The sequence below is a fragment of the Onychostruthus taczanowskii genome, unplaced genomic scaffold, assembly GCF_017590055.1.
Source record: "Onychostruthus taczanowskii isolate IOZ18803 unplaced genomic scaffold, ASM1759005v1 scaffold48, whole genome shotgun sequence".
NCBI classification, from domain to species: Eukaryota; Metazoa; Chordata; class Aves; order Passeriformes; family Passeridae; genus Onychostruthus; species Onychostruthus taczanowskii.
Window position 1 is genome coordinate 2,771,177 of NW_024502347.1, and position 17,888 is coordinate 2,789,064.

At 44.0% G+C, this 17,888-nt stretch overlaps 1 protein-coding gene across 2 annotated transcripts in view; it reads right to left on the reverse strand.

The window, feature by feature from the left end:
- Positions 1-1,229: 1,229 nt before the first annotated feature.
- The window catches only part of PRDM1 (PR/SET domain 1), a 22,175-nt gene continuing 5,516 nt past the window's right edge, over positions 1,230-17,888 (reverse strand). For both annotated transcript variants that reach the window (XM_041414885.1, XM_041414884.1), the window contains 5 exons: positions 14,887-15,006; positions 11,578-11,830; positions 2,649-3,757; positions 2,219-2,347; positions 1,230-1,805 (listed from right to left, as the gene is read on the reverse strand). In XM_041414885.1, coding sequence (XP_041270819.1) covers positions 1,230-1,805; positions 2,219-2,347; positions 2,649-3,757; positions 11,578-11,830; positions 14,887-15,006 — 2,187 coding nt within the window. The remainder of the gene's footprint in view (positions 1,806-2,218; positions 2,348-2,648; positions 3,758-11,577; positions 11,831-14,886; positions 15,007-17,888) is intronic.

The window sequence follows — 17,888 nt, forward strand, 5'->3', positions numbered from 1 at the left end:
AGGTAATTGTTGTTCAACAACTTTGCAATGCCCTTTTCTTCTTTAATTAAATTAACCACAAAATGTACAAACACAAATACTGAGAAAAATCTGAGTCGTACAAGAAGGAAGAAAAAAAATTTATGTGCCAGGAAAGGACTTTGTTCCCCACTTCTACCCAGGCAAAGTGGGAGAGAAAAATACAAGTAAAACTGAACCCCTTCTTACTCAGGGAATCTGACCATCTTTTTTTTTTTTTTTTTTATCCCTGGAAGGCTCTGGCCAAAAAAACCCCAAAATAAAACAAAAATCAAAAGAAAAAAAAATCTGTCCAAACCCCCCTTTTAGGCAGCAAAATATTTGTGTCTTTGCTTTTAAACTGCTTTTGGAAACAAAAGAATGTGAGATTTCATTTTGGAAAAGTCACTTTAAGCTCATGTGTTCCTTTGGTCTTAAAGTTACATGATAATGTGTGGGACTGGAGCCGTGTTCTAAAAACCTGTGGTATTGTCCATGGCAGGTCCATGTTTGCTGTGCCACATCTGTTCCAGGGAGAGCTGCAGGTAGAAGAATCTTTCTCCTCCCCACAGAGAGGCAGGAGAAAAAGTTTCTTCCCTGCTTGCTGCTACTCTGGGTTGTTGGTTTGCTATTTTTTTTTGTTTCTCCTTTTCAATTCCCAGTGGGGTGATTTGCTCATGAAAGTACACAGCATTTTTTTTCAAACCAACAGATCTAGGATTCTGTATGTCACATGTCCAACTTTGGCAATATGAAAAACCACATTTGTTTAAAAGACATTGGTACATAAAAGACATTTACTGAAACCCTAATCTTAGGTTCTTAAAACAGATGTGCAGAAAAAAAATATCTACAAAGAATGGCCATAAAACAAAAAATAAAAACATTTAAAGTAAAAATTACAATGAATTTTTCCAGTCATTGTAAACATTTTCCTAATTATTGCTTTTAGAATGATTAATTGCATAATAAATTATGAAGTACTATCATTGAAAAAATAATTACGGATAGATGATTGTCTCTTAGTAACTGGCGAGGCAATGCAGAGTCCTTTGCCCCTTTTTATGCCCTGAGAAAACAGTAACTTTGGAGTTCCTTCTTTCAGCTGGAGAGCTAGGGAAACTACTGTAAGCCAAGATTGCTTTGCAGCATTGAAACTATATACAAGCATCTGCTACAGGCACCCTGACTTGCCAAGTCATAAATAAAAAAAATCACTTTGCCAAAAAGTCTTAAGGGTCCATTGGTTCAATTGTTTCTTGCTTGACCTTTACAGGTAACAGAGGTAGTGGGTGACCGTGAGGCAACTTCATAACTGACATATCTGACGACTCGTAAAGGTTGCATCCTGAGGAGATAAGCCCATTTCCCAGGTTCCTCTGCAGAGAGACTTTCAGGTTAGCTCCTTCCATTTCCCTCCTGAGCACGGTCAGTATATCCTTCTCCACGATCGATGTTAAGTCGATATTGTCCTCCACTTCTTCCAGCTTGTCAGCATTGTCACTGATGTCGAACTTCTCAATCTCCTCATTGATCCGGTTCAGGTCCTCCATGGAGTGGCCGGAGGCCGGGGCGACGGGGCAGTAGCCCTTCAGGTGGACCTGGAGGCTGCAGAGGTGAATGTAGCTCTTGTGGCAGTGGATGCATTTATGGGGGCGTTCCCGGGTGTGGAGACGTTTGTGCAGCTTCAGGTGCACAAACTGGGTGAATTTGGCTGGGCAGAGCTTACACTGGTAAGGCTTCTCTCCAGAGTGGAGCCGCAGGTGGGTTTTGAGATTGCTGGTGCTGCTGAACCGCTTGTGACAAACCTAATGTGGGGGGTGGCAGAGAAACAGCGAATGAGTGGGAGGCGATTTTATGGTTTAAATCACAGACACATAGGAGGAGATGGCAGGATGAAGCAGCAGCTTTCTATATCTTCACACTTTCTCACAAAGGAAAAAAAATCCCCACCTTTTTTATTTAAACATTGCTGAATGTCATTTTGAGTGTGGCTGATGGCAAAACTGTATCAGGCAGGTGTTGCTCTGGCAGGCTGTAGGCAATCGTGCTGTCTCAGAGACGCTGCTGCACCAGGGCTGGGCCAGGCTGTGGTGCAGATTCCGGCCCTGAGCAGCCAAGGGTTTGTCCCTCAGCCCTCCCTGCACACTGTAGGGGGTGTGCAAAACCCTGCCGTCCCTTCAGCCTCCGAAGGATTCACCTCTCTCTCTGTGTTACATACCTGACACTCGTGGGGCTTTTCTCCCGTGTGTACCAGATAGTGCTTCTGGAGGTGAGCCAGCTGCGTGAAGCCCTTATTGCAAGTCTGGCATTTAAATGGTCTCTCTCCACTGTGTACTCGGAGGTGCACCTAGGGAGAGACAAAGCAATTAACAATTTGCAGTTTCCAGTACTACAACAAAAGTGCTTTCAGATGTTTCCTAAAGGCAGCGGAAGAGTCCCATTGCCAAAATACAATGTTATCTAGTTAATTAGGTGGCGTCAGTATGAAAGCACACAACCAGGCTTTCTTGCTGGGGGATGCTGTATTAAGCCCAGACACATAAACAGCCTAACAAGCAAGGGAGGCCTGACCCTGCTTTTCCTCGAAAACCTACAGGGAGAAATCTGAGCCTTCAAAGAAGGCTCCTGTCTTACCCTCCACTGCCTACCTTCAGATTGGAGAGCTGGCCAAAGGTCTTGGAGCAAACATTGCATTCGTACTTGATCTTCCCATTCTGCTTTTTCAGTGGGTATGGGAGGGTTTTGTAACCGGTCACATTCCTCTTACTTTTAATGAGATTCATGGCTTCTTCACCGCCGGTGGCAGCCAACACCACTGAGGTAGGTTTAGGTTGCATTATGTGTTCCGAACTGGCTGCTGTACCAGCGGTGGGGGACCCACTGGTAGGGCTGCATGGCTTGTCCTTCATGCTGGCAGCAGCGCCCGTGATAGAGAAGGCACTGTTGGGTGCTGGTATGAGGAAGTCTCTCGGATGATCAGGCTGCAGCAGTCGACGGCCTCCTTCACTGGGCAGTGAGCTGGGGAGCGTGGTGGGGTTGAGCATGTGGTGGGAAAGGCTACCTCCACTGAGCAGGTTGCCATAAAGAGGGTACATCCTTGGGAAGAGATTGAAATTGTTGATGCCATTGATATTGTTCAAAGCGCTCAGGTTATTACAGCTCATATTGAATGGAGGTAACAGGAATTTGGGGTAATGGGGGTTATAGGATGGTAGAAAGGCAGGTGAGAGGTGGCCAGGGGGTGCATATCCAGGATAAGACCCCAATCCTTCTGAGCCATATGATCCATTCAAGTAAGAGTATGGCTCTCTGTGCTCTTGGGAAGTAGGTGCCAGAGGCGAAACTGTGACCCCCGGACTACTGTGAGGGCTTGAACTTTTTAAACTTTGGTCTGGGCTGCTCCTCCCGGAAGGACTTGGTGTAGTAGATGCCTGGATGGGCGAGTGAGTAATGTAGCTGGGTCTGTCCATGCCATATGCTAAGGAAGCTTTCAGATAGTCTTCAGGAATGTGAGGTCGGATCGGGTAGACAACTCGAGGGAAGAAACACCTCTCTGGGCTATAGTTTTTACGTAAATCATCCAAGTCTTTTTCTGGAGTAACTGGTGAAATGTTGGTCTGAAAGAAGTCTTTTCCTTTAGGAGGATTGGATTCCATTTTCAGGATTTCTTTCACACTGTGCTCCTTCTTTGGGACGCTTTTCTGATAAAGCTCATCTTTATCAGCGCTGTGCTGCTTTGGATTAACGTGGGTTTGTGCTGAAATACAAAGACAAGATAACGATTATTTAGATATGTCACTGGTGTTATCTCTTTTCAAAACAGAATCTCACCCCTACAAGTTTAGTGGGAAGGAAGGGCTACTCTCAGAGACGAGCAATCATTCAGCTTGCCACAAAACTAATGGTTGTGTGAAGAAATGCCTGCTGGTATTAAGTGTTAATAAAAAGCATTGCTAATTTAAGGGATACCAACCAGTACATAGAGATCTGGATGATGATGCATTTGCAGAGTGCCAGCCTCCACTCTGCAAACTGATTTCACCTTTTTTCCCCCTTAAATTTGCCTAGCTTTGCTGTTGAATGTCTCTTTAAGCAGCATTTCTAATAAATGCGGTAATGAGCATTTGTTCACAATACAGGTTTAACTGAAGGACTTTGCAGAGCACAAGCTCCCAGAAATGTTCCTCAGTAAAATAACAAGGCATGACAAATCGGGTTTTGCCAAACCGCAGCAGTCACTTCACCAGCCAGTTCAATTACTTACAGTACCAAAAAAACCATGGCTGGCTAGGATGAAAGCCTTCTTCAAAGAGAAGGTATTCTCCATCAGTAAACAGATCATTACTCATTAAATATACTGCTTAGGAACATCTACAACAAAGCAGACTATTTACTGCAGATTTCTGTGGCATTCAGTCTATGCAAAACTCCTCTGCTTACAGCTGTATTTTATAAAAAAATGCTGAAGCAAAGTAAAAGAAAGCAAGACTGGTTGGCTCCAGCTTAAGTTGAAATGTGCTCTAAAAAAAAAAAAAAAAGGAAAAGAAATATGTATTTAGAAGGAACTAGAAGCTAGCATACATTCATCTCAGTTCAGCACATACTCTGGCATACTCTGGACACAATACACTTGTGACAGCTCACTGAAAGATGACTTCGTTCATTAGAAAAAGTAGAAAAACAAATCTGCCTTTATCTTTTTTACATAATCTTGATTACTTGTAAGATATTTTATTATAGGGGGGAAAGACTAGAAGAAGGTTTCATAATTACAGTTAGTTAGTTCAAGGCTTTCCATCAGCAGGTACAAGCCAACACCAGTAGGTACGTGACTCAAGAACACTGCAGTCCTTTAGAAACGTTTCTGCTCCCATGAATGACTGTTCTTACTTCACTATCTAAGGTGAGAAACAGTTATTTCTGATTTTTGGAGGATCATCTGAACCAAGTGAGGAACGTGAGAACAGGCAGTGACCACGCTGCTTTCAACACAGATTCTTTGCTTCACTATTCACTACCCTGATGGAATCTATCATTTGGCAACATTACCCTATAAGGCAAAGAAAGTCATTTATTAAACATATCCAAGAAAACAGCTGCTTGCACAGCGTGCTTCTGCTTACAGCAACCCACTTTACAGTAGCATCCTTTTTGAAATGGCATTAGACAAGTAATAAGAAAATTTAGTTTGAGATTTTTGAGTAGTTTGTATATTTTCAAGCTCCAATGAAATACAAATGAACACAGTTAAGTTCAATTAAAATATTTATAATAAAACTTAAAAGTGTTGTGCAGCAAGCATATGCACACATAAGCACACAGAAAGCTTCCCAATTACTTCTCTTGGTGTCCAAAGTTTAATGCAGAGATATATGAAAAATAAAGTAATAACATGTTGTGTTTTCTGGTTTTAAAAAAACATCTACTTTCTTTGGTAATTTTGTCTGTACTCCTGGACTGGTAACTCACTTTCTGAATGTCAGCCAGATTTTGGGGCATAGCACAGAGGTCCTACTAGGTTCAAGAAGCTCCACAATGGCACTGTGAATAATATTATCTCTATCTTCTTATCAGCTGCCTTTCACCACAGCAGTGTTTCAGAGCAAACATTCCTGGTGACACTATCAGCATCGGGAAGTATCAAGACCAGGCAGTATTGAAAACTGGACAGGGGGGTGGGAGGCAGGACTTGTGAAGCCTTGCAGCAGGAAAAATAAATAAATACCACCTTATCAGGCCCGTATCAGTTTCTCAGTGGGGTCTGTCAAGCAGGAAGTTCAAATTGACACTTTTCTCTTTTAAAGAAAAAAACCCAGGGGGAGGGGAAGAGGAAGGAGAAATGCTGGTGGTACTGGAAAAGTGACAGAGAAACTGGGGCCTCTTCAGCTGGAGAAACAGCTCCCACTGTCACAAGGTTAAACATGAGGGTGGGGATGTACGTGCCTTATGTGCAGGAGCAAGCCCAGGAGTGACAGAAAGGAAGCTCATGCAGAGATCGTAACTTTCTCTGTGCAACAATCCCATGCTCTCTCCTGACTGACTAAAGATAATTGTTTTTTTCTTCCCTTCTGAATTTTCCTGGTAAAGCTGTCCCTCTTACTAATTTCCATGTGCAGACAGAAGTTGTGATATTTAAAGATATTTTTTCAAGTCTAACTGTGACAGCTCTCTTTAGTTTGCAAGCTATCTTTGGTCCATAAATCCCCTCTTGGCTTTTTCCCTTATTACCTGAGCACAAGGGACACTTGGGAACACCAGAGAGATCAAAACATAAACAAGTGTGTCAGCACTGTGTAAAATAAGAGAAGGTAACATCCGGGGCCAAGGAGAGGTTCTTAAGTTTTATACTGAAGGTGGATTTAAACCAGGGCTGAAATTGATTGAGAGGTTTACAGCCTTTCTTGTTGCTCTTAAAGGAGTCATACTTCAAAGTTAAAGAGATAGATTTCTTATAAATGGATTTTTTTAAAAACTTGTGATCTTAGATTCAAGTTTTTACCAATCAGAATGTCTCCCATTCATTGTTGAAATGCATTTCTCCCCCCACCCCCATATACACACACATACACACACACACACATTATGGTTTTATATATACACAGTAAATACAGGCACATACTCTTCCAAGATCTGTCTAGTTTCTGTGGTCAGAGGGACACACAGAAAAGAGATTCATGACAAAACACGAATGGTGCAGCTGCATTTTTAAATTACTAATCGGGGGGGGGGGGGGGGGGGAAAAGGAAAAAAAATCCCAGATGTGCCTCTTGAGGATCCTGATCCACTTCTAACTGAGGTCAAAAGATTATTTGCTCAGACCTGAGATTAGTGAGTGCGTGCAAGAGGAAAAGGGACAAAACTGCTGTTACTTTTAAGTATTGATAAAACTTGGGTGAAGGAGCTGTCTGAAGTCACTCCAGTGTGGGTGTTCCAGCTACAGACTGCTGCAGAGCTATAGGTTTGCTCTCGGTTCTTGTGCTCTGAGCTGTAGCCGGAGAAACATTTCATAAAAACAATGATCTGTTCTTTTCTAAAAACTTGAAAAACGGTTGTAGGCAGACAGTAATTGCAACAGTAATTTCAGGAGTGAGATGGTACTGAACACTTCGAGTGGTAGAGCTTAATTATGCCGATTCACATTTTCAATCTAAATTAAGCACCTCTTTTGCTAGTAGAAAGAGAACCTCGAAGTTGTGAAGCGAGCAAAACAAAGACTGTTTCCACTCAAAATGAGAACAGAGACCAACATTCAGAAGTACAAAATTTGATCATCTGTTTTCTAAATGTGTCCATGGCAGTGTGACATGCCTTTGAAAACCTTTTGCTCAGAGAAGGTCTTTCTGGGAGCCTTCAAATAATTCTCAATATTAAGACAACTTCAGTCCCCAAATTCTGATTTTGTGAGGACAACTTCTCATATCATTTAAAAATCATTTTCCTGAGCCCTTTTGAACATTCCAGGAGGCATTTTTTTAAGCAAGTGCAGATGTTTCCTCTCAACCCAAACAGAAAAGCTTCAAAACCAGAAAGTGAAACTGCCCATAAACAAAAGGGAAAGCGAGTGACAGGGCTGAGCTAACGGCCAGCATGTCAGGGCCAGCAGGAAGAAGAGAAGAATAAATCACATTTAAGAAAAAAGCATTAAAAAGTTAATCTTCATAGAACCAGAAACACTTTAAATTAGTGTCTTGTTAAACCTGTTAATGAAACAAAAAGATTGCCAAATATTTTGTAAATATGCAAATTATCTTCCCCCAGCTTGAACTTTTTTTCTGAAGCTTGACCAAAAGATGTCACCTGCCTGTACTTGACTGAGGAGACAAACATGACATGAGCAGCAGGAAGTTGCATCATATGATTGCAATATATGAACATTATTATCAAATAGCCATGTCCTGAGTCAATGCAATTGTTTGGATTTTGTTGGGTTTTTCTTGTTTGGTTTGGTTTTTTTTTTAACTGTTAAGTTCTCCACCCCTCCATCCTAAAATAATCCTCCCATATTGAGGTAAGAATGAAATTCTAAACCATTTGGAACCGCCAAAGCAAATTTCCTCAGTGTTTGCTAAATAAAATATCACAGACTAAAAGACAATCTGAAGGAGCAGTTGAATGAGGTTAGGCACATTTAAAAAATTACTGAAAATTTATTTTTAGCAGAATACAGAAATTTTGTGCCACTATACTTAAAACTATTTACTGGACAATGGCACCATCTGAAGGTGACAAATCTTGACAGAAAACATGAGAGGCCTCAAAACAGGCAGGAAGGGAATGACATTTGAGTTTCCAACACTGGGATAATGTGGAGTCTTGCCTCTACCACTATTGTGCAACTCCTTGCAGGCACTTCAACATCCATTTGAAGTTACGTAGCTCCACTCGGAGCTAATCATGGCTGTGAAGGTAGGTGTGTGCTCCAGCGTCTGAAGGACTGGGTCAAAGGCCCCAATTCAGGAAAACACAGAGGACAGGGTTAAACCCACAACTAAGTACATGCCTAATTGCTGTCTTGCATCTGGATGCTTTCCTTCTGCGGCACAAATGAGCTAATGCTGGGGAAGTTACCTTTAATTTGAAAGTTTGCTGTTACACTGGCAAGTAGATGTTACATGTGGGTGTGTAAATACATTTATGCTCTAAAGTGGTAGTTCTCTCATTTTTGAGGCCACTAATTACAGGAAATAAAGCCAGAGAAATTCCCTGATACATTTTTCCCCGGAGGCCCATCCTGCTCTGGTGCTTAAAGAGGAACTAAGGTGCTGAACTCTAAGGCTGTGATCCCCAAACCCTTGAGGCACTTAAAGCAGCTGCCTATATTTTAAGTTGGCAAGACTGGAAGGTCTCTGTAGGTGTGTGTCCCAGGTGGCCTCCTGTGCTGGGCAGCCAGCCAAGGTACAACTCTTCCAAAGCCTCCCACGGGCACCAGTGTGCACTGCACACCCAAGGCGCAGTGAAGGGAGAGATCTGGGTGCAACACACCATGGCCACTGGCTGCCTCCCGCCCACACCAGCGTGTATCCCATGGGAGGAGGCCCTGACTTCAGCTTGCCTCTTGGGACCCCGACCCCAACTTTCTCTCCCTCCTCCTCAGCGGGTGCCAAAACCAGCAGCCACAGGCTGGGAGAGGTGGTGATTCACCCCTGCTCTTCTGAGGGAAGCCATACCACTTTAAACACCAAATTATTAGCAATCCATTTGGCTGGAGAGGGCTTTCCTGACTTCCTAGCAGATTGGGGGTGGGGGGCTGGGGGAGGGGGTCCCCTCAAGCAAGGCTGTGCTCAGATGTCCTGCTAGGCCAAAGATCTAGCACCCTGTATCTGCAGCAGATACAGGGTGCCAGAGAACTGGGGACAAACTCCTGCACTTTACTCATGGATGAATGCAGTGCCAGGGTACCTCGGACAGCCTTTGTGACAGAGAGAGGCTGGAGAGGCAGCACGATGCTCTCTAATTTTAGATTTAACTAGTGGCCTGGGAGAAAGGAGCAGAAGAAAGCTAAACAGTGCTGGTATTCACAGCAAACTTGTCCGGTTCCAGTACTAATGCTGGAAAAACCACCCCTGTTTGCACCATTGCTACAGGGACTTGGGCAAATAAAGACCTTTGGGAGACTTTTGGATTTTTCTTCCACACATTTTAAAAGGCTAACTTTAGAAAACCTCAATCCTTATGGTACCTGTAGGGTTTTTGGCCCATCTGCAGGCTTCAGGCCTGAATGTGTTGCTTACAAGAATGAGGGGAGAAGAAAAAAAAAAAAAAAGTGAGAAGTTTCTCTCATTTTCTGAACTGCTACTTTCTTTAAGTGGAAGGAGCTAACATAAAATTTCTAAATTGTTTAAACGTAATTATCTTAAAAACTAGAAGAATGTCTATTTCAAACTCAGCAGCTGGAAATACTGCAAATATTAAGGCTGAACTACAAAATTGTGGCTCAGGTTCCCATTTCTTTAGATCCTTATACTGAGCCTACTACTTTTACTAAAATTAGTATTCTGCCATTTACTAAAATCAGTTATTCTGCCATGTCCAGACATCCCTAGTTTTGACCTGATTAAGAGTAACTGGACACAGTAGGAAACACTTTACAAATACATTAATTGCTACTTCTGCAAGGAAGCCTAAGCTGCCAGCAGATGCAGGAAACTGAACCTGTGTTTGTGCATCCTCCTAGCTAGTGACCAAATGTGCCTGACTAGATTTTAGCAAACTCCTCATCCACCAGAGCACTGCATGCTGTTGTCTCATCTCACCTGAAGTTCCCACTGAAAAGCCAACAGCTCATTATATCAGGAAATAAAACTGCACAGGGAGTGGTGAAATGACATATGTGCAAAGATGACAGAATCAGTGAGATAGTTTCTGAACAGAGAATATAGCTGCATAAGACATTCCCTCCCTCTCTTCCCTCTGTCATTAGGAGACAACAAGTTTTCTTCTATTAATTTGTAGGGAAAGACAAAAAGCTAAGACAAAGGTGACACTTACGGAGTATAGAAGTACTTTGATTAATCTGAATGTGTGATGTAAGTTTTCTAATATGGGATGACAATTCTAATGATCCCCAAGTAACACTGATATTTTATAACCCATTCCTTGTTGCCAAAGAACCGTAAATAGTTCTTCTTATTAAAAAAAACAAAAAAACAAAAAAACAAAAAAACAAAAACAAAACAACAAAAAACCCCAAAAAACTGCTTGCAGTTTTTCCTTCAAGTTTCAGTGTAGTCACTGGCAGAAGGACAAAAGAATACTCTGCTTTAAGAGCAGCAGCAGGGGAAGTAGCCTAAGAGTCCACTGAGAAGTCAGCAAGAATCTTTTCTTCTCTAGAAGGGGCTCTGGGTGAGGTGTCAGGCAGTGATTAAGCGAGAAGTAAAGCACCAAGGCTGGAAATAATCAGAAACCACAGAGGAACACAAACTCCTGGAAACACCTCTTCCCTCTGCTACCAGTGCTATTATTTTTGAACAGAAAATGAAAGCTGCAATAAAAAGTCAAGAAATGGGGACAAAGTACACTGAGCTTAAAACACAAGTAACCAGATGAGAAGACCACAGGAGGTTTGCTCACATCAGATAAGTAAGGGAAGATGCAAGGCTCAAAGTGCATTATGCAGTAAACACATATTTTGTCAGACACCTAGACAGAGCCATGGCACGTTGCCACTTCCTGCTACAGTGAGGGCAGCCCTTTGGGAGCATGAGTGGACAGCCTTCAGTACATGCTACCAAAGCGGACTTTTGCTCAACACACTGTGAGATCTGAAATTGCAAAGTTTGAGAGTGAACCAACAGCTATGGTTAGGAAGACAGAGGTCAGGTTGTCTGTCCAGAATTTCACCAGATAAGACTCAGATTGTAAACAAACAACTACTCAGATTTTATAATTTCTTTCCCTTTGAACAGGCACAGGAAACTCATTCTCTTGTGTTGGATTTTTTAATTCCCCTTTTCCACTCCAAGCTACCTCCTGTGACACAACAGATGATGCAGCTGTGTAATTATACAACTTATTATTAGATCGTATAGGCAGAAGAGACATTACTAGCATTCCTTGTTTATACTGTAATCCACTTACTGAGGTTCATCATTGTCAGCTCTCTGGAGGGGGGATAGTGCAGCCTCTCTGCAAAGTCTCGGCAATACCACACAAGCAGCTCTTGGTTGGCAGGGATGGGCTTGATGGTATAGAAGTAGATGTTCATTCCATTCTGACAAGCAGCCAAGTTCTGCTCCTGAACAGAGTAGCCAGGGTTTACATAACGCATCCAGTTGCTCTTGTCCTCGTTAAATCCATCAATGAAGTGGTGAAGTTCACCGCTTGAATAGATCTGGAATAGAGAGGAAGTGCTTATGAATATATATACATATATATATAAGCACAATATGCAACATGTAGGCACAGAGTCCAGAGGGGAAAAGTGATAAGCTCCTTTTTTTTTTTTTTTTCTTAAGATGAGCATATATTATTGAAGTAAGAGTTCAAGCTGTGTTCCTGCCTTTCCAACAATGACATCCTCTGAGTTAAGAAGCTTTTTAAAGGCAAGTCCACAGTCACCTTTTCCATTTAATCTTAGCCTGTGTCTCTGCTAGCTTCGGAAAGCAAGACCCAAAATCTGAAATGCAGAGTACTCTCTCTGTGTGAACAGTCTACCTTAGAGTCCTTTTCCTGGTGCTCTGATCAACAAGTGGGTGATGCTGATGACGGCAGGTCTGAGTGCATGCTTGCATTAATGCTTTGAGTCACCTGTGTATAAGACTGGCTGTGCTATGTCAGAGTTCTTCTCGCCTCTTTCTATGGCCTCTGTACTTGCAGTTTCCTACCACCTCCACCCAAAGGTTTAAACTATGCAAGCATTCTCCACCCCCCAGAGTCCTAAAGCAACACTTGCTCATAGTTGAACTGTAACCCTTTTGTAGGAAGGCTGGGCGAGGCAAAGATGAAATTCACCTGCCATAACTGAAGGAAGACCTGACAAGGGGCTAGCCCATGAGATGTCACTTTTCCTACCAAGGGACATGTTCTGACTTGTCCACAGAGGGGCAAGAAAGCATGAGTTTGAAAACTGCTCAGCAGTTTCAGGGGAAAGAAGTTCCCATCACTGACAGAAGATACTGTTTCTTGAAATATAAGAGAATTATTTAAAAAAAGCAAAAAATTCAAGAGAAATCCAGGAAACACGCCTGTAAAAACACACTGCTTACTGTCAAGGGGAACTAGCTCCATGCTGGATGAAATGGGGTTCCTGGTTTTCTGAAAACAGATGACCAGGCAAAAGCCAGACCTTGAAGTGGGAGCAGCTTGCACCAGCAACGCACCTCGCTGAGCAGGAAATGCTTTTCCAAAGGGGAGACAGCTTATCTCGGGGAGAAAACACCGCACGGGGTGTTCCTGCCCGTGTGCCCTCAGCACTGTCTCTCGCAGCTCCCCGGCCGGGCAGCGCCCTCCGGCCGGCCGGGACCCTGCTGCGCTCCCCGGAGCCCGGCGGGCAGAGAGGGCAGGCGGCCTGGCCCTTTAACTCGGGCCGTAAACACCAGAATCACTTTCTTTAAGAGTAACTTCCTGTAAACTGAGAAGGGGGAAATACATGTGGCCTCATCAAAGCAGCTTGCGAGAGATTTTGCGGTGTGTTTGTTATGAGAAAATGGAAGGGAGCCGGGCGAGTTGTTGCTGCATCAAGAGGAGCCTTCGGGTTCCTCTGCTCACCCCGGCTCGCAAACTTCCAGGAACGCGGGGCTCTGGCGCTTGGCGCCTGCCACCACCACTGCCCAAACCAGCCCTCCACCGCTCCCACGTCAGGGCCACGGCTCCGCGTCCCCGGCAGAGGCAGCCCCCAGCTCCCACCTATTCTGGGGAAGGCGCGCCCAGATGTGCTGAGTCACGGCGCGGTTCCCAGAAATGACGCGGGCCCGGGCGGCCGCGCTCCCCTGGCGCGGGCAGCGTCCCCGGGCGCCCCGCAGATGTTCCCGCTCCTGCCAGCGAGCCCAGGATGCCTTTAGTAACATGTGGGAAGTTATCTCCCACAATTTCCTTTGCATATGCAAGCCTGTGTCAGACCCCTAGGAAGGAATTAATTTTCAGTGCAGCAGTCTGCCTTGAACGAATCAAGATATTATAACACGGAATTTAATGATGCTTAGATGGCTCCTAGAATATTATTTCTGAGGATCCCTCCACATTAAGGCTTAAAATCACATCATAGGAATGATGTCATCTTTCTCACTGCAATGTAGGAATGAAGCCCTGCAAGATGGCTATCAGCCCTTTTTCCCTGTGTCAGCCTCCCAGTCTCTTCCTAGACTGGACACAAGCTCCCAAAAAGTTCAGGAAAAAGAAACATTTTGTGGCCTTCTTAATGTGAAAATAGTTGTCTGCTCTGTAAAAACACTCATGCAAATAACTGCCTTGCAATGCTGTATTATATTGTAAAAAGAAGATCTGAGAAAACCAAAATGATTCAATTAGGTAGGAAGAAAGGGGTGTGGGGAATGCTGGTGCATGCCCTGGGTTTCACCTGGATATGAGGTTGGGATATTACTAAGGCAGGCAGGCACCTGAGCGCAGAGGCTTGGACACAGTCCCAAATCCACGGATTTAGACACAACCTACATGGCTAGAAGGCAGCAAAACAAATCCATGGAGTGAGATGGGGCTGAAGGAATGTTCTCTAACAATTAATAATGTGTCTGTAAGGAAAATGAGGATTATGTCAACTGATAAACTGGAAGCATATTCCACAGCACAGACTGCCCACGCCAAAACATATTGGCTGCTGCTTTCTTCCAGCTTATACTATGGAGTACAAATTAGGCACCACCTCTGGTGTTTGTCTGTTTTCCCCTTTGCTAAGATCCATGATCTGCTCTTTTAACAATTCTGAGGAGAAACATTTATTAATTGAATGATACATGCTGAAGACTACCACCACTGTTTTATAGCAGCTCTATACAAGAAGCAGGAAAAAATGTCAGAAAATGTATCATAATTCCAGAGTGAAAGTTTATGCAGTACTTTAACAGCATCTTCATGGTGGGAAGAATCAAGGACGTGATACTTGCATAAATCAGAATGACTTTCTGTTGTGAAGAAATGCAAAATAACCTGCCCTTACAGCAAGCAGCAGAACTATTTCTTTACAGAATCAGCACCGATACATTTTGGAAGAACGAGCCGGGAAGGGCTGTGCTCTCTCCACCCACAGAGTCCCTACATCCAAGACAGCCAGGCTTTTACTCGGCTTTATTCACCCACTGGCCCTGTTTGTGCCGGGCCACATAGAGAAGCTGTCCCCTGCATCACACAGCAGGAAGTGACCCAGCTTCTCAGCCATACTCATTTAGTGATCTGCTCACTGCAACAACGTGGGGCTGTTTTTTTCCTACTTACCCGCCAAAAGTATTTTCTGTTTGCATTCTTGGGAACTGTATCACTGGTATAGATCTCTCCTACCAGGGGTCCAAAGCGTGTTCCTTTTGGGATGTACTCTTTGCTTATCACTCCAGTGACCTACAAGAAGAGCAGCACAGGATCAGTCCGTTGCCAATAGAAAATGAAAAGCATCCCTCTTTTCCCCTGTTCCCCAAATGTAACAAGGTAAAGCAAACAATGCAAGAAATTTTTTGTGACAGGTCAGCAAAACAGAAATTAATAAATGGACATCATGTTGGTTACAATATGAACAGTTTTGTTAGGTCCTGGCATTTTCCTAAGACATATGGAAGCTAATGATGAATACCACCTTAAAAATGTGCTTTTTGGAAATACATTTACAAGAAGAAATAGTAAGAAAAATGTACACAGACTCAAATATCTTCAGAAGTTATTTTTCCTATCAAAGGCAACCCCTAGAAGTCTAGTTCCAGCAAACAAAAATATGCAATATCTATCAATCACTTCACTGCTAGAGAGCTTGCTTTTCTAATAAGTTAGGAACTGGAATGACTGCTCTTCCAGATCAAAATGAAACCACCCTCCACCCCCCTCCATTCTTTGGTCTATACCCGCCCTGATAGCTAAAAGGAGAACACAAAAAAAAAAAAAAAAAAGACAACCTTCAGTTCTCTTACCAGCATACAGTGGCATACAAAACAGAACATAAAATGGCTCTGGGACATATACTCACAGGTCACTTTCTTGTACAAAAAGGAATCATCAGTTCCGGTAATATAAATTAAGTGGGTTTGGTCAAAAAAGGTGTAAGGATTTTGAAGAAAATGCTCCACTGTGCTAGGTCTAAGAAATGTATTCTGGTTGTTCAGCTTCCTTCTTGACAGTAATTATACCAAAAAAAGTCACTGACCACAAATCAGGAAGCAATTCATCATTATTCAGAAGAACGTGCCTTGGAGTAACCCTTTGCAAAACACTGCTGAGTTATTGGTTTTGTCTCTCTGTTTCTCACCAATCTTCTTAAATTTAATGTATCTAAACAATGTTAGAAAACTAACAATTTTGTAAACCAAAAACCCCAAGCCTTTGCAAGACTGATTTTGCTGCTCAGCCAGCAGAAAAAAAAAAGAAGGTAAAAAGCCTATTAATTTGGTATTAAAACCAAATATATTATAAACTCTGATAGCAAAATGTATTGGACATCTTTCCACTTGTCTTGCCACACATGTTGCCACTTGTCTTTTTGCTCACCAGGATTTCAGAAGAAGGCAGGAACACAAGAAGTAGTTGAGGAAGACTGAGAGCTGGGATTACTGCTGTCTGTACCCCACAAGGAATCAATGTCCTTACAAAAGCAGATTAGCACGCATCAGACCCTACAGACAGCTCACTTCAGTGAGTTTTTCTATTTCTTTTAACAGTCCTTCTCAGCTAAGCCTTCTGATTTACTCATGCTACATTTTCTTACATTGTTTGATCCTTAATGTGTAAGTGAGAGGCTGACAGAAAAATCCTTGCTTGTGTACTGGTCAAGATTAAAAATCCCAGTAAAAAATGAACACCTAGCATAATTTCCTGTTAAATGTCAAAATATAGGGGCCAAATAACAGCCATGGATTCAAGGAATCACCTGGAATCAGATTGCTGGGTGTTCGTGGTGGCTGTTTGTACTCGTTTGCATTTTAACATGTGTTTTCAGCACACTACAAAGAGAAAAAATTAAAACATCAACAGCAGAGGTAGTTAAATGCTCCATTGATCTGTGCATCTGGACTGAAGAGAGAGAAGAGGGACTTCCAGAAATTTTCTTACACCTACCATATGCTGAAACAAGCTCAGTGGCTCAGTTTTATTTTTGTCTTGCTTGTACATGTCTCATACAGAGCTGAAAAAGGCAGATGTTCTTCTCATTTTCCCTATATATCTTAATTTACATTCATCTGCCCTCTCAAGAAAAGTTCACAACCAAGCTACAAGCACACCCTAATAGTTTTACTGCATGATAACTTGAGATTTTTCATGGTTTTAAAAATATCTTGGCCTTAATTAAAACGACTTTAATGAAATTCTCAGAATCTCTAGAAATCACTCCTTGAACTAGTCAACTTGAAACACTCTCTGACACAGCAGATACTTTTTGATATCCACCTTATAGACAGCGTTTGTGTTCAGCTGTGCCAGGAGAGAAGCAAAGATGATTTCTCAGCCTGTACCCATCAGAATTCGGCAGAAGAGGTTCTGCACATCTGCGTGCGCCAATGCTGAAGTTTTGCTAAACCAGGCTATAAAGCCATCCGGATGACTTTTAGCTGACGGTGCCTCTCAGGTCAGCAATTCTCGGCCTCCACTGTTCCCGCAGAAGCTCAGCTGCTGGGATCATGAGGGGCACCCTCCAGGAGAAGGCCGCCGGCAGTGCCAGGACAGCCTGGCTCCAGGCAGCCGGCCGCCCCCCTGCCGCAGCCAGAAGGGGCTCCTGCCCCGCCGCAGCTCGGCGGGTGCGCCTTAAGAAGAGGCCAGGAAGCAGGGAGTTGCCGAGGGCTGGCAGGCAGGACAGCGGCGCAGCGCCGGGTCCGGAGCCGGGGCTGAGCCTGCCCCGGGCTGCCGGAGGGCCGTGCCGGAGCGGCACTTCGGAGCTGCGTCCGCCAGGTGTCCTCCAGCGCTCCGCTCCGCTCAGCGGCGGGGAGCCCTTCCCGGGAGCCGCGGGGAGCCGGGCGCGGGCGCTCCCCAGAAGCGGAGCCCTTCTGCCGCCGCCGCCCGGGCGCTGCCTGCGGGGCCCGCACCGCTCCGCACGGCAGCCACGGGCTGCTTCCCCACTAGCTCCTCTCCACAAGCGCTTATCCCTTCTCCCTTCAAAGCTCCCAGCACTCGGCCGCGTCCCTGCTCTCAGTTGAGCAGCACTTCCAGCAGGAAGGTGCAGCCCGGCGTCAGCCGGAGCCCGCTGCCCGAGCGGGCCGGCTGCGAGCGGCGCCCGGGCGCGCCGGCGGGGACAGCGCGGCCGC